This window comes from Amphiprion ocellaris, chromosome 20 (assembly GCF_022539595.1).
Source record: "Amphiprion ocellaris isolate individual 3 ecotype Okinawa chromosome 20, ASM2253959v1, whole genome shotgun sequence".
NCBI classification, from domain to species: Eukaryota; Metazoa; Chordata; class Actinopteri; family Pomacentridae; genus Amphiprion; species Amphiprion ocellaris.
Window position 1 is genome coordinate 23,821,281 of NC_072785.1, and position 16,276 is coordinate 23,837,556.

Here is a 16,276-nt window from a genome sequence, read left to right on the forward strand (position 1 = left end):
GTTTTACTGTTGTTAACATACAGTTGTGATAGAAAATGAAACGTAGTGTTGTTAACCGGCCCCTATTTCTTTTTTTTTCCAGGTGTTTTCCAGACCTCCTCGTGTGACCACAGCTGGGCCTCTGTTTAAAGGCGATTCACAGGCAGACAAATCCTCCCTGAAGACTCTGTATGATAACTTCAGACAGACCATAGAAGACATGACCACTCAGGTACCGCATTTCTGTAATTAAACTGTACATTTAAGATATTTAGTTAAGTGTGTTGTGTTAATGGAAGTTTTCATCATTCCTATGTCTCTGTAGCCCGGTGGTGGTGAGACACAGGTGCCGCAGATGGAACAGAAGCTCTACACAGCTGTGTCATCCACCTCCTCCTGGCTGGATGGTGTCGAGAACAACGTCTTCTCTGGATCAGTGCTGCTGGCGGAAAATGCAGAGACTCAGCTGCAAAAGCAGGAGGTACAGTTGGAACAGCAGCTTTATTATCACTGCAGATTTAAAATAAATCACACAAGCCTGGTAATACACATGACCTCAGATTAATTCAAAACTCTCAATCACTACAAGATGAATCCTTTACCCATCTTTATGTGGTTGAAGTTTGGCATTAGTTGAGGAAATAACATATATATAGAAATGTGTATTTGCCATTGGACTGTCAAACTGACAAACTGTCAGTTTACCCTACAGATATATATGACATATGTATAATACTGTAGTTGTGTATTCTTTAAAATAGATCTAACTGCTTCTTCTCTGTAGACCCTGGAGAACGATGTGAGACATGTCACAGAAGAGGTGAAGCTCAGCCAGACTCTGCTCGCTGGATCTTCAGGGATGAGACATGAAGACAGAGCGCTGCTGGAAGACAACCTTGACTGCCTGAAGGAGAGATTAGGAGCTCTGGGTTGTGCTCTGGGACAACGCTGTGACCACATGAGGACCAGAGCACACGAACTCACAGCCTACCAGGTCTGCCAAATATTGTGCTCATCTTGTGCTTGAAGGGCTTTTAAATATTGATTTTGATTTATATGGAGTCATTTTTGCAGCACTAATAACAGTTCAGGAAACATTTATTTCTGTCATGTCTTCAGTAAGCATAAATTAAAATATTTAATAAGTAAATGTAATATTATACACTCAGACGTTTAGATATGTACTAATGTACACTGCACATATTAATATAAATGTTCTCTAAATGTTCTTCTGTCTGAAAGACTGAACTGCAGCTTCTCCAAACTGCTTTAATTGAGACCAAGTGCCAGATCCTACAAGCCCTGGCTGGAGCAATGGATAGACCAGCCTCGAAACAACTGGAGGTAATGAGAGTCTTAACTTAAAAATTCATGCACATACCGCAGCACTCTTACTGTCTCTCAGGAAAACTTGCAGAGAAAAAGAAAATGACTGAATTTCACGAATTCATGTCACCCCTGTCTCTCAGGTCATTGCTAGTGCAGAGGAGAGCCTGAAAGACTTTGAACAGAGAATCACAGAGCTCAAAACCAGAGGAGCAGCTCTACAGGCAGATCAGATATCAACAAACAAACTGCTGAAACTACAGGTAACAGACATCACCGTCGGCTCTCACAAAGTTGTGCTCAGTTTGAAATCTTTGTAGTAAAAGCTACTTTTTTTTCTGAATGTACCGTGAAGAAACTGCAATGAAAGTCTACATACTGTATACAGCATGAAATTGAGGTGTTTTTAGCAAAACAAAAACACCAGACTAGAGGTATGTTTTTTTTCTGTGTTTCTGTCCAGGATTCTTACGAGGAGTTGGTGATGACAGTGGGTTCCCGGCGCAGTGGGCTGAACCAGAACATGGCTCTGAAGGAGCAGTACGAACGAGCTCTGCAGGACCTGGCAGACCTGGTGGACACAGCGAAGGACAAGATGGCTGCAGATCAGAGAATCATCGCCAGCTCTGTGGAGGAAGTCCAGCATCACCTGGACAAACATAAGGTCCAGTCAACCTCTGATGAGTTCCTAGGCTTAGAAGACACGGAACCTAAATTCTTTTCATGTAAAAATCAAACTATTAAGAATGAAATAGACCTGGTTTATGTGTCTGATTGCCTTTTCTAGGAGTTCTTCCAGGGTCTAGAGTCCCACATGATTCTAACAGAGACGTACTTCAGGAAGATCAGCGGCCTGATGCTTCCCAAAGAGAATCAAGCTTTGGAGGAGACGCAGGCTGAAGCTCAGAGTGTTTTGAAACAAGCACACAGTAAAGGAGTGGAGCTGGAGTGTATCCTGGAGGTAAGAAAGAAGGAACAGCTTATGTTAAACAATTAGATATTGTTAAGTATTACAGGGGTTAATGGTTAGAGAGAGACTGCTTCATTAATAATCAGTCTAAAGCATCTGTTCAGAAAAACAGTAAAATAAATATTAACTAGTATCCATGGCCTTCTGGCCAACCATCTCTGATTAGCTTGATTTTCTTAAAGCATAAAATATGGATATTTATGAAAACATTTATGCAATTTTAGCTTCATATACTAAATCAATCGTTTTTTGAATTGCCGGTCGACCCACTTTCAGCAGAGTTTTTTTCACACATTGAAATTTGAAGCTTTTTGGATGACATTAACTCAGGAACTGTTAAAGATGAAATCCTAAAATTTTCACTGTTATTTGTCATCATCATGTCATGATTCACAATTTGCAATACTGGACAAGTAGGTCAAATAGTCTAATTATGAGTGAGTTAAAATATAAAATGGGAAGCTGTCCTGAAAAGTCCCATCTTTGAACACATGATAACTAAAAATTAATTCAAAAGTCAAATAGTTATATTTTCAACCATATAAATATCCATATTTTATGCTATAAACATTTCAGACAGATGAGAGGTGGTTGGGCAAAAATAATGACAATAATTCGATCATTTGGGATGGAATGACATATATGTGGTCAAATTATGCATTGACAGTGTTCTTCATTAGGAATAAACACGCTTAATAAGCAGAGGTTTACTTGGAAATGACCAAATTTCAAATATTGTGTCTATTATTTTTTTCAGACTTGGTGCCGTTTGATGCAGGACTACCAGAGTCTGAACCGACACTTGGAGACGGTTGAGGGAAGTATTCCTTCTGTGGGTTTAGTGGAAGAAACCGAGGAGCGACTTCTGGACAGAATCTCCTTGTATCAGGTACAAAGTGACATATATTTAGATTTTAGCTATAAAATACCTTCCTTTTTTTTTTTTTTAAGATATAATACAGTCATAATGACAGAAGCTTTTTTGGTAGGATTTGTTGTATGACTGACAAGGTGCTTTGTATTGAACTTCTTGTAGTTGTGATCATCTCTGTATTCAGCCTTAGATTCCCAGCTGGTGCCACTTCTCCTACAAAAACCCACATTTTTTCCCTCTCTGCTCCTCTTTTATTCTTTGTAAAGGGTCTGAAGGGGAGACTGACGGAGCACCAGCATAAGCTCTACCAGGTACTGGATGAAGGTAAACATCTCTTACTGTCAGTTTGTTGTCCTGCGGTGGAGAATCAGCTCGCCCTGCTGGGAGAACACTGGCTCAACAACACCTCCAAGGTCAACAAGGAACTGCAACGCCTCGAGGCCATCCTAAAACACTGGACCAGGTCAGAAAGACATAAGAATCAGCACTGCTTTTAGGCATAGATTAAAAAAGAGCAAATATGTCACTAGATTAGCATTTCTTTTTAACCGACAAATTAATAAGGATTATTAAGGATGTTTTTACCGAAAGAGAAAAGCTAATCTAATGTGACAGACAACAAAATGAACATAATCAAGCTACAAATGTGTCACTGTGTCACATCATTTGAATTCTGTTTATTTTCTGTAGGTATCAGAGAGAGTGTGCAGAGATCAGTGAATGGCTGCAGTCTGCACTGGAACGTGTGGAGTTTTGGAACACGCAGGCGGTTTTAGTCCCACAGGAGCTGGAATCTGTCAGAGACCATCTCTCTGCTTTCCTTGTAAGGCCACAGACCATCATTTTTTATTGATTTGTGTTTTATTTTCCTGTATTAATCCAAAGTTTGTCACTTTTCCAGCAAAGGAACTGCTCGATATTTATAGACTTACAAACACTGACCTGTGGGGGCTTGTTTCAATGCCTTTACTATTGATAGTTAAACTTTGCTTCACCCCAAGTCTTTAAAGGCAAGTCTTACCATTCAGGCGACTGTTCTGGGGCAATTCCAATGGTCACTGGGACAGAAAACTGGCATGTATATGATCGTGAGTCAAATTTGATGAAAAAAACACTTTAAAATCTTGATCACTTTGCCCCAAAACACAGTTTAAAAAGCAGAAATCTCACAGGTTATACAATGTTATGCTTACACATATTCACACACATATACTCCATTATTTATTCATATTTGTAAATCCATGTTAGGACATTAGCCTGCTGCATTTGTCCCATTTTAAATACTTAGTAGTGGAAAGCCACAGTGAAGCACACCAAACTACTCCTGCTTTGTGGCCAGTGCCTCAGTTAAGATCAAAGGTAGAGGTTTTCACAAGTTTGATGTATGTTTGAAGGGTTTGTAGTTATTTCACATAATTCTCTTTGAGTCTGAGGTCTGTTTTTTAGCTTTTTGTTTAGTTACTGGACAGAAAAGTTCCCTATTATATTTAATACAGTTTATGTTTAGTTTTAAGTAGTATTGTTACTGTAGTATCATTGCACTGTATAACATGTTTTTGATTGCATATCAGCTAATGATTTCCCATCACTGTCTGTCAGGAATTTTCAAAAGAAGTTGAAGGAAAGTCCAGCCTGAAGAGCTCCGTGGTAACCGAGGGCAACCAGCTGCTCCGTCTGAAGAAGGTGGATACGGTGGTGCTTCGCTCCGATCTGGCACGCATCGACACGCAGTGGACCGAGCTGCTCACACGCATCCCAGTGGTTCAGGAGAAGCTGCATCAGGTATCAGGTGTCACATGCAGCCAGACTGAACAAGCTTAGCTGCTCCGGGGCAAATAGGATTACCCCTTTCCACTGCAGCTTCACCCGTATACACAGGTTTTCACTTAAAGGTTGCCCTGAAGCTAGAAACATGTGCTTTTTTTTCCTCCTATGTTTAATGTTTTTAGATCCAAATGGAAAAGCTGGCTTCCCGTCATGCCATTTCTGAGCTGTTTAACTGGATATCGTTGATGGAGAATGTCATTGAAGAGGATGAAGAAAACCTCAAGAGTGCTGTCGGCTCAAATGTGATTCAAGACTATCTGCAGAAATACAAGGTAGTGGATTTTTTCTGATTCATAATAATATATAAAGATATGTAGCTTTTGAGTGTAATTAATTATTTTTCTAGGTAAAACTAACTAAAAGTATGTCCAAACCGTAGGTTCTTAAACATGTGAATTGACTGTTTTTTGTGCACTCATTAACCTGATTGTGATAGAGAGGTAATCTATGATTCTTAATCTGTGACTTTTTGTGTGAATCTACTGTTGTTTCCTCACTTTAGGGCTTCAGAGTAGATTTGAGCTGTAAGCAGCTGACTGTGGACTTTGTTAACCAGTCAGTGCTGCAGATCAGTGGTCAGGATGTGGAGAGCAAACGCAGTGACAAGACGGACTTTGCTGAGCGTCTGGGGGCCATGAATCGACGCTGGCAGATCCTACAAGGCCGCATCAATGAGAGGGTGAGGCCATAACTGCTGATGCTGTTGCAATAAAACCCATAGCATTGAATAGACAATGCAGCACAGAGTCTCAAGTTCATTTGTGCAAAACGCTTGCAGATCCAGTTCTTGGAGAGCCTGTTGGAGATGTGGTTGGAGTATGAGAGCAGTGTTCAGGCCCTGAAGTGTTGGATGGCGACTCAAGAAGAAAGACTGAAGAGGAAAAACCGGATAGAGGATCTGACATCTGTGCAGAATGCTCTCAAAGACTGTCAGGTAGGACTGATTTGTTCTAGTTTTATGTTAGCATGTTCCTTCCCCTTCATGTTTTTTTCTTTTTTATCAAGTGAAAACTTGTTGTTTTAAGGAAATGGAGGAGTTGGTGAAAGAAAAAGAGAAAGAACTAGAGAGAGTAGAGGAGCAGGGCTGCGCTCTCGTCCAGAACAAGACGGATGAGGCCTGTGCTATCGTCATGGAGACGCTCCAAGGTGTCAATCACACTTGGGCAAACCTGGACCACTTGGTAATTTCACTGCTCTCTTTTCACCCAATGTGCCACTTAGATTAGACCCATCTATTCTGCTTTGTCCAGTTGTCTCTGATGTGTTCTGACCTTTACAATCCACTGAATCCATTCAATGTCACTTTATTTTACCTTCAACAGATAGGACAGCTAAAGATCAGCCTGAAGTCAGTGCTGGATCAGTGGAGTCTATACAAACGGGCTTCAGAAGAGATCAATGGCTACCTGATGGAAGGAAGGTACTCTGTGTCTCGTTTCCGCCTCCTCACAGGATCCCTAGAGGCTGTTCAGCTGCAAGTGCAAAGTCTGCAGGTACATTAGGAGGAGGAGGAGGTGTTTGATTTATTATCTATGTCAGCTGTTATAGCCTTCAGGACAGCTTTTCTCATATTGATTGTGTTGGTGTGTGTTTCTGAAATCTCATTACGATGTAGCCACATTTCTATTTTTCATGAAAGGAATTTTTCTAAATTTGGTCGTTTCCCTGCTGGTGAATTAAGCACTGTCTTTGTCTGTCACCTGTGAAGGATTTGCAAGAAGAACTGGAGAAACAGGAGAGCAGTTTGAGAAAGTTTGGCGCAATAACCCACCAACTGCTGAGGGAGTGTCACCCCTCAGTGTCAGATTCTCTCAACAATGCCCTTAAGGACGTCAATGCAAGGTGATCTTAATTTTTTTAAATCATTGTTTCTTGCTTCTCTAAATAATTTTAATAGTTCGCTGAGTAAAATTGTGAAAATATTGTCATTCTTTTCACTAACCTTTACATCGGTCCATGTCATATTTGCACTCAGATGGACTGGCTTACTGGAGGAAATAGCAGAGCGTCTTAGAAGCAGCAAAGGCCTGCTTCAGCTGTGGCAGCGCTACAAGGAGCTTTATGAGCAGAGCTGCAGCAGCATCCAGCTGCAGGAGGAGAAGGCAGACCAGCTCCTCAAAACCACCTGCAGTAAGGACGTCACTGACGAGGAAGTGTCTGACTGGATCCAAGAATGCAGTGTGAGTACCATAGCTGTGCTACTGTGACTAGTTTTACGTTAAAACAAATGTTCAATATATGACTGTGTGTTTTAGGGCCTTCAAAATACTTTAAAATTTATGGCTGTTTTGTCTCAGGAGCTGCTCCGGTCTCAAGCTCCAGTTCAGGCCTCACTTCAGGTCCTCCAAGAACTTGGTGAGCAGCTGAAACAGCAGGTGGACACATCAGCAGCATCTGCTATCCAGTCAGACCACCTCTCTCTGACCCAGCGGCTTTCTGCAGTGGAACAGGCGCTCACCAGACAGCTCACCGCCCTGCAGGTAAAAGGAAAAGACACTCAGTGTAGACTCCAAGTTGTCAGTTTAAATAGTCAGTCAACAACTGTGAATTTTACACTTCTGAGTTGACACCTCTGTCTCCTCTACACCAGACTGGAGTACAAGACTATGAGACCTTCAATGATCAGCTGGAATCACTGAGCTCCTGGATAGTTGAAGCTGAGGAGGCGCTGAAGGTGCAAGATCCTAACGGCTCCACTGACCTGACACTCATCCAGGACCGCATGGAGGAGCTCAAGGTTTGTTGTTTTTTTTTGTCAGTTAATTGAACAAATCAACAACTAGTCACCCAAAAACTGAGAAATGCAACCATTTTTTTCTTTCGGTCTTGCAGAGGCTAATGCTGAAGTTCAGCAGTATGGCCCCTGAATTAGAGCGTCTCAATGAGCTCGGTTACCGGCTTCCTCTCAATGATTCTGAGATCAAGCGCATGCAGAATCTTAACAGAAGCTGGTCCACAGCCTCAGCACAGACCACAGAGAGATTCAGGTATGATGTGACCAAAGGTAAAAGCAAAATGTGCAAGACTTTGCCAAGGGTTATTAAAATGCTGTGTATCTACTGTATTTCTGAAAGTAAACATTAGAATTACAGTAAAATGTCAAGACTAACAAAGTTAGATTAACTGACTAACTGAATGAAGGACTGACACAGATAGCATACAAAACACTAAAAATGTACAATAAATGCCACTCTCCTTGTGACTGAGATTTTAAAATGAATTAGCATCACAATAGCAACTTTTATTCACTCAATTGTTTTTTCCTTGCAGCAAACTCCAGTCATTCCTCCTCCAGCAGCAGACTTTCCTTGAAAAATGTGAAACGTGGATGGAGTTCTTGGTCCAAACAGAAGAGAATCTGGCTGTGGAAATTTCTGGGAACTACCAGAGTTTGATGGACCAGCAAAAAGCCCATGAGGTTAGAATTAGTTGAAAGTAGAAGACCCTGAAACATCTGCTTTTGTTTGTATTTATTAATCATCCATATCTTGTGTTGCAGTTATTCCAAGCTGAGATGTTCAGTCGCCAGCAGATCCTTCACTCTATCATCAGTGATGGACAGAGGATGTTAGAGCAGGGCCAAGTAGATGACAGGTAAAAGTCTGCAGTAATTAGTGTATCCAAGGTACAGAGACCTGAATGATCAAATGTTGTTTACCACTAAACTCTGTCATAAACCTTTAATCTCCTGCAGGGACGAGTTCAACCTGAAGCTGGCCCTTCTGAGTAACCAGTGGCAGGGCGTCGTGCGTCGGGCTCAGCAGAGGCGAGGAATCATCGATGGCCTGATCCGTCAGTGGCAGCGCTACAGAGAAATGGTGGAGAAGCTGCGCAAGTGGCTGATAGAGGTCTCCCATCCTGCAGAGGCGCTTCAATCAGGAAATACAATCCCTCTGCAACAAGCTCGCTCCATGCTGGATGCTGTCCAGGTACATGAAAGACTGTTACAGGCTCTAAACCACACCTGTCTGATACTATAAAATTTGCAACTCTGAGAAACATTTACATTTATTGGTAGGGCAGGATCTGTATCAGGTTTGTAGCTTGATAACAATTATTTCTTCCTGGTTTAGCTGAAGGAAAAGGTGCTGCAGCGTCAGCAGGGCAGCTACATCTTGACAGTGGAGGCAGGCAGACAGCTGCTCCTCTCTGCTGATAGTCGGGCGGAGGTGGCCCTGCAGACGGAGCTGACTGATATCCAGGACCGATGGAAGCAAGCGAGCATCTGCCTGGAAGAACAGAAGAAAGAGCTCGCCACCTTGTTAAAGGTAAATTGCATGAGCTTGTGTAGTACAGGAAGCCATGAAGGGATACTATAATAGTTTTATTTGTAGGAACATTTTGCTTTGTAGTTACAAATTTGTACTTTTTTCCTTTTCTTTTTGCTAATTTTACATCAGTAGCAACTACTTGTGCTAGCTATAAGGAAAGACCAACCAGCCATTTTAGAGTAATACATGAAAAATACCTAGTTTGCTTTTGTCTGTTTAACTAGTAAACTAGTTTCCTGGTCACATCTATGTTACATAGTTTGAATGCGGCTGCAACAGCTGTTTTTGTCACATTTGTGTAGATTCAAGATGTTAGAGTGCTTATTTGTCACATGCTTATACAGTATACACAGTGAAACAACTGTTCCACAAGACTGTATGCCAACAAGACATGATAAACAACATTCCTTAAAAAATACAAGAAAAAATAGTCATATATAACGAGGAATATATAATGTGTCATATACAGGACTGGGAGAGATGTGAGAAAGGAATCTGTGGATCACTGGAAAAACTTCGAGCCTTCAAACGGCAACTCTCCCAACCTCTTCCTCATCACCATGAAGATCTGCAGGCTGAGCAGATGCGCTGCAAGGTACCAGCTTCAGTCATTTCAAAAAATGCAAATTTTACGACAGCAAGTTTACAAATTAACATTGCTCTGAGGATGTTAAATAAAAAAGTGTAGGACTGCTTCATGGTTATTTAAATTGGCCTCATCTATTGAGCTGATGTTCAGATCAGAAGGCTTGTTTTAATATTACTGCTGTTTTTATTTCAATAACAGGATCTGGAGAATACATTTGATGGCTGGACCGGTGATCTGGCTCATCTGAATGTACTGAGAGAGTCTCTGTCGTGCTACATCAGCGCTGAGGACCTTTCTGTACTGCAGGAGCGTATTGAGCTGCTGCATCGACAGTGGGATGAAATCTGCCACCAGGTACAGCTCTAGTTCTATATCTGTCTGTTTTAATATACTGAATAAGTATTTAAATTAGGTTGTTGGTCAGAAACTACTTTGCACACACATTCTGTATCACACATTATTAACCACGTAGCATATGTAACACCTCTAAGTGTCACTATGTTTTGCTCGTTATGTCCTGCAGTCCCTTCACACACCAGATGGTGTCGCTAGTGACAAGCTGCATTATAAGATATAGCGGAAGCCATACCCTAACTGTTATGCATCTGGATGGTTTAATTTAGCCAACATCTAATACAACTGTTCCTTATATCCTGTAGATATAAGATAGGAGGCCAGATGGAATTGATATTAATTAAGTAGTGAGTTTTTTTCTCATATTGATATACATATTTATAAAAAATGGTGTTTCGGTACAGTATGCAGCGTTCCTTGGATTATTAAAATTTAACTTACCATGGCCTTTTAACTTAAATTTTACTTTCTGCGTCAGTAACTTTTGCACGCAAAGTTAACTTCACTGCAGTCAGACAGTACAGAAAACCTGAAACCTTTTTTTTCAGTGTCGCATCCTGTGTGGACTAGATAAAACACACACACAGGAAACACAGCTTCACACACTATCTGCGTGATGCAAATGAAGCAGTGATCTCTGTAGCACTGCTTCCTTTTGAGACATTTTTGTTTGCATTTGTTTCAATTTAATGTGCATGTAGTGATTGTTTTCATGCACTTCGCACAGAGATGCTGTTAACTTTGTATTTATTTTGCTGTGCTTCTGCAGCTGTCGCTCCGCAGGCAGCAGGTGAGCGAGAAGCTGAATGAGTGGACTGTGTTCAACGAGAAGTACAAGGAGCTCTGCGAGTGGCTCACCAACATGGAGAGCAAAGTGTCCCAGAATGGAGACATCAGCATTGAGGAGATGATCGAGAAGCTCCGCAAGGTAAATAGATACGTGACCTAAATGACACAGATCGCTCAGACATGTCTTACATTTACTACAAGTCTACATGTTGATACCTGCTTTTCTCATTATCTTCTTTATTCCTGTCTAAATGTTTGGGTTTATTGTATCCAGTGAATGTGGCTTTTTTTAGCTCCTGCCAGAGTTACAAACCACAATTCTCATTTAAAATCAGAATCAGCGAGTGATGATTAAGCAAAACCATATACTGCTGTGAGGACATATGTTACACAACATTACTGCTGGTTAGAATATCAGCTGCATCTGTGTGCCCCACTTTAATTTGATATCTCAATACTTTCTCCCTACAGATTTCATATTTCTTGCCTTGTCTCTTAAATATTTGTGTGTCCCAGAAATGGCTTGCTCATAAACCCAACACAAACAGATGTGTTAATGTCTGCTTCGTTGTAGTAGCTCCTCATTCGTCTTCTGTTGCTTTTACAACTGCAGTTGTAGTTTTTAAATTGCCTGGTTGTTTTGCATTGTTCCTCAGGACTACCAGGAGGAGATCACAGTGGCTGAGGAGAACAAGCTGCAGCTGCATCAGCTGGGAGAACGCCTGGCCAGAGCCAGTCACCAGAGCAAAGCCACTGAAATAGAACAAAAACTCAACAAAGTCAGCGACCGCTGGCAGCATCTCCTGGATCTAATTGGAGCTAGGTGAGGAAACACTCACACTCACACCTGTGTAGAAACTTTGTTCTGCTGGGATATTTTGAGTGTAATTATGCTGACTAATTATGTTATCAGAGTGAAGAAGCTGAGAGAAACTCTGGTAGCCGTCCAGCAGCTGGATAAAAACATGAGCAGCCTGCGCTCCTGGCTCGCTCACATCGAGACCGAGCTGTCCAAACCCATCGCCTACGACTCCTGTGACTTCCAGGAGATTCAGAGGAAACTCGATCTTCAGCAGGTGACCTCATATACTGTGCTTAAGATATGTGCAATATGCATCATGTATTTTTAATATAAACACTTCACTGTTCACCTGTAGCCTCAGATTAATACTGAGTTTCACTAGTTCATGTTTAAGTACTGAATTCTACTATTCTCCTAGTTTTTAGTTTCCTTTTTATCTTCTTCCTTTAGCTCTTTGTTTATCGTGTGGAACAGCTTCAATAAATGGCAAATAGACATGCAGACCTTTTTACAGCAGAGGTGCAACAGGCCTCTGTAATGGTTTTGTAAAATGTAGTTTCTGAAATCTTGAAAGGGAAATGCTTGGTGTGTTCTATTTTTGTGGTACCTTGCTGGTATTGTAATTGTGTATTGAGTAACAGTACTGCTGCACAAAGAATTTATCAGATTTCTTGATGACAATAAACTAATCTAAAGTCATTTTTGCAAAATTTTAGACCATTTACACCTTTGTCCCTTTTTCATTTATATTCACACTTATTCATATTCACTCTTTGTCACTCTATTCCTGCCGTTTAGGAGCTTCAGCGTGATATAGAGAAGCACAGTACAGGAGTGGCGTCTGTACTGAATCTGTGCGAGGTGCTTCTGCACGACTGTGACGCCTGCGCCACCGATGCAGAATGCGACTCCATCCAGCAGGCAACTCGTAGCCTTGATCGCCGCTGGAGGAGCATCTGTGCCTTGTCTATGGAGAGGAGACTAAAGTAAGATGATAATGCTAAGCGTGGATAATATGGGTGTATATAAATGCGACATTCTACTAATATTTCCTTCTGTTAGGATTGAGGAGACGTGGCGTTTATGGCAGAAATTCCTAGATGACTTTGCACGTTTCGAGGAGTGGCTGGCCACTTCAGAGAAAACCGCAGCTCTGCCCAACTCCTCTGGTGTGCTGTACACTGTAGCCAAGGAAGAACTGAAGAAATTTGAGGTATTTCTTAATTGTTCTGTGTGACCAGTTAAAACCGTCACAGAATGAAGGACAACTCGACCTTCTCTTGACCCAGAAAGATAGTGCTGATTGTTACAACTCTAAAGAGTATTTTTTTTCACTCAGGTTTTTATTTATTTTTATACAATTACACAAACCAAGAAAGAAAAACAAACAAACTGAAGAATGCCTGGGTAGTAACAGAGCATCTACATCATCCTTCAGTCCTGTAAATCATAATTTTCCCTTTGTTCCCCTCAACGCTGCCATTTCAAGTCCTGTATTCTGTCCACTTGGTCCATTTTTTGTCCTTTTGTGCTTGCTGTAGTCTCAGTTTGTGAGTTAGTTTTTACATTATATCGATTTCCTCAATAATTTTCAACTATTGTTCCTTTGTTGGTGGTTCTGTTTTCCCCCAGTTTCTCGTTACAGCTTTTTTACATGCCACTAGCAGTATTTTCACTAAATATCTGTCATTTCCCGTCACACTCTCTACAGAGAAATTACGAAGATATTAAAGTGTATTTTAAGCCAGTTTTTTTCCTGACAAACATGTATACTTGGGTTCCTGCAGGCCTTCCAGAGACAAGTTCATGAAAGCCTGACCCAACTGGAGTTAATCAACAAGCAATACCGCCGCCTGGCCAGAGAGAACCGCACTGACTCTTCCTGTCGTCTGAGGGAGATGGCTCATGATGCCAATCAGCGATGGGACAACCTGCAGAAGAGGGTGGCATCCATCCTTCGCAGGCTCAAGGTACAATATTTCTACTATTACTTTTTGTATTATTACATTCACATTTTCATTCATTTTGATTTGATTTAAGTTTACATCTTCAAGTGCATTTCTGTTTTTTCTCTCCACACTTTTATGTCAGATGTGTGTTTTGACTGTTTATCCACAGTGTTTACATGATCCTAACGGCAGCATCTATTTTTCGAATTTGCAGCACTTTATCACTCAGAGAGAGGAGTTCGAGACCGCCAGAGATGGCATTTTGGTTTGGCTGACAGAGATGGACCTGCAGCTGACCAACATTGAGCACTTCTCTGAGTGTGACATTCAAGCCAAGATCAAACAACTCAGGGTAAGTTTGTTGTAATATTTCAGGTACATGTAGTCTTTAAAGACTTTGAGGTTTCTTTACTTTTTATTGCCCACATTATATGTATATATATTTTTAGATCTGTTTTAGTTTTGGATTTTATTAGAGTTTGAGGAAGGTCTTGCACATTTGCACACAAAATTTTGTCGTTACTGTAGCAGATGGAGTGAATGTTCACCTTTGGATCAACTTAAAAGTGATCGTTTCTTTTATAGTTTAAGTCTATAGTGTGGAAGGTCTAAATATGTATTGAGAAAGAAATCAGGATTTCCAGTTGTTGATATGTTTGAAAAACTGTAGGAAAAAAACAGATAGGTTTGTTTATTTTAAAATCTATTCTAGCTTTGGATTTTATAAAAAAAAATTGAGGAGTGTTTTACACACTGGCACGCAAAATTTAGTTTTTTTTCTTAAATGATGACGTAAATGTACAGTTTTATTCAATTTAAAAAGCGATAATTTCTTTCATAATTTAGGTTGTAGTATAGAAGGCCTACATATGTACTTTAAAAAAAATCAGGATTTCCAGCTCTTGATGAATTAGAAAATTTATATAAAAACTTTTTGTCCTTTATTTTTCTACAGATTTTCTAACGCTTCAGAAACTTGTCATATATTTTGATATTTACCAATATGAAGAGTAGTTAGACTGACATTGCATAGATGATATTGCAAGATAATTATCACACAAGTCATATTGAACATTAAAATTATTCAGATCTGGTGAGCAAAGGTGAATGTGAAATGTGAAAATGTGTTTTTTTGAGAACTCTGCATTTAGAATTAAACATTCATCCTCCTCTGGTCCCACAGTCGTTCCAGCAGGAGATTTCTCTGACAACAGCCAAGATCGAACACATCTTCCACCAGGGGGAGGCACTGATAGAGAAGAGCGAACCTCTGGATGCTGCTGTCATCGAGGAAGAGCTGGAAGAGCTGCAACGCTACTGCCAGGAGGTTTTTGGTCGAGTGGAGCGCTACTACAAGAAACTCATTCGTCTTCCTGTAAGATTTCAGATTTAAACCAACTATAGAATTACATTTTTAATTAATCTGAGCAGTTATTTTCTATTGTAAGTGCTTAAATGTTGTGCATAAAGTGTTCATTTCTTGACCTTTCCTTTATCTTTAGCTTGCAGACGATGATACTGAGGTGTCATTCTCGGATCGTGAGCTGGAGCTGGACGAACACTGTGATTTGTCCAGCCTGCCATGGAGTGAACGTCTGGGGGATGGCTTCCTGTCACCTCTGCCCTCCTCCGGTCGCTCAGCCTCCCTGGCAGCTCAGCTCCGGACCGAGCGCTCGGGCAGAGACACCCCGGCGAGCGTGGACTCCATTCCCCTGGAGTGGGACCATGATTACGACCTGAGCCGAGGGCTGGAGAGCGCCAGCAGAGCCCTTAGAGAGCAGCAGAGTGAGGAGGGAGACTTCCTCCAGCGTCCTGCCTCAGGCTTGTCTGGTCAGTTTCCTTATACACTCACTGTTTTGCAAAGTAAAAGACATTTCTCCGGCTTTTAATAAACATTTGCTTGTAACCAGGGTAAATCAGTTGGAAGAAAGAGATGTCTTTAGTCTGAATTTATTCATGAGCGTGATGTTTACTGCCAACTTGCAAAATGTTTTGACCTCTGACCCTTTGAGAAACCAATTAAAAAGGATAATTTACCTACATGGACAAAACAATAATGCATTGGGGCTCTGTAGGGACTGAAAGATTAGGACAGAAAGTGAGTGTTTTCCCTGTGACTGTGCAGCGAGTTCCATCCACATGTCGGTGCATCAACAAGGTTGAAGACAGCAGATAGTTTATCAGTCAAATATTGTAAAGCCCTCTGCTGAATGTGTGTACTGTATAATGTTTCTTCCAGATGTAGTGATCCCAGAGAGCCCTGAGGCCTATGTTAAACTAACAGAACAAACACTGAGGTCCTCCACTGGTAGGCAACAGCAGACCCCAGCATGCCACTTGTGTTTGGGGCCAGAAATAACAGCCTCACTCTGAGTGACACCACACTTAATAGCGTATTCACCAGCTTTGTTGATTTGTGTTGGTTTCCTCTCTTATACACACTTTGGGCACAATGGCACCACTTCCTAACACCAGGGGATAGGGTCAATTCCATTTTTATCTCTTCAATTCGCTGGTTCTGCGTTGGGCTCTAATTCAGCAGAACG

General features: G+C 41.1%; 1 protein-coding gene across 13 annotated transcripts in view; it reads left to right on the forward strand.

Annotated features, from left to right (window-relative positions):
• The window catches only part of syne1b (spectrin repeat containing, nuclear envelope 1b), a 90,737-nt gene that overhangs the window by 65,840 nt on the left and 8,621 nt on the right, over positions 1–16,276 (forward strand). For 12 of the 13 annotated variants that reach the window (XM_055005701.1, XM_055005707.1, XM_055005704.1 and 9 more), the window contains 37 exons: positions 83–211; positions 305–460; positions 764–973; positions 1,222–1,323; positions 1,449–1,568; positions 1,769–1,969; positions 2,093–2,266; positions 3,033–3,164; positions 3,416–3,612; positions 3,840–3,972; positions 4,749–4,931; positions 5,099–5,248; positions 5,479–5,655; positions 5,755–5,910; positions 6,002–6,157; positions 6,299–6,469; positions 6,685–6,818; positions 6,952–7,156; positions 7,274–7,456; positions 7,567–7,713; positions 7,809–7,963; positions 8,247–8,394; positions 8,476–8,570; positions 8,671–8,905; positions 9,050–9,244; positions 9,717–9,842; positions 10,035–10,190; positions 10,960–11,118; positions 11,636–11,802; positions 11,893–12,055; positions 12,580–12,767; positions 12,844–12,994; positions 13,569–13,751; positions 13,945–14,082; positions 14,914–15,105; positions 15,233–15,560; positions 15,970–16,038. In XM_055005701.1, the coding sequence (XP_054861676.1) occupies positions 83–211; positions 305–460; positions 764–973; positions 1,222–1,323; positions 1,449–1,568; positions 1,769–1,969; positions 2,093–2,266; positions 3,033–3,164; positions 3,416–3,612; positions 3,840–3,972; positions 4,749–4,931; positions 5,099–5,248; positions 5,479–5,655; positions 5,755–5,910; positions 6,002–6,157; positions 6,299–6,469; positions 6,685–6,818; positions 6,952–7,156; positions 7,274–7,456; positions 7,567–7,713; positions 7,809–7,963; positions 8,247–8,394; positions 8,476–8,570; positions 8,671–8,905; positions 9,050–9,244; positions 9,717–9,842; positions 10,035–10,190; positions 10,960–11,118; positions 11,636–11,802; positions 11,893–12,055; positions 12,580–12,767; positions 12,844–12,994; positions 13,569–13,751; positions 13,945–14,082; positions 14,914–15,105; positions 15,233–15,560; positions 15,970–16,038 (6,064 nt within the window). The remainder of the gene's footprint in view (positions 1–82; positions 212–304; positions 461–763; positions 974–1,221; positions 1,324–1,448; positions 1,569–1,768; positions 1,970–2,092; positions 2,267–3,032; positions 3,165–3,415; positions 3,613–3,839; positions 3,973–4,748; positions 4,932–5,098; positions 5,249–5,478; positions 5,656–5,754; positions 5,911–6,001; positions 6,158–6,298; positions 6,470–6,684; positions 6,819–6,951; positions 7,157–7,273; positions 7,457–7,566; positions 7,714–7,808; positions 7,964–8,246; positions 8,395–8,475; positions 8,571–8,670; positions 8,906–9,049; positions 9,245–9,716; positions 9,843–10,034; positions 10,191–10,959; positions 11,119–11,635; positions 11,803–11,892; positions 12,056–12,579; positions 12,768–12,843; positions 12,995–13,568; positions 13,752–13,944; positions 14,083–14,913; positions 15,106–15,232; positions 15,561–15,969; positions 16,039–16,276) is intronic. The other variant, XM_055005706.1, reaches the window with a different exon arrangement.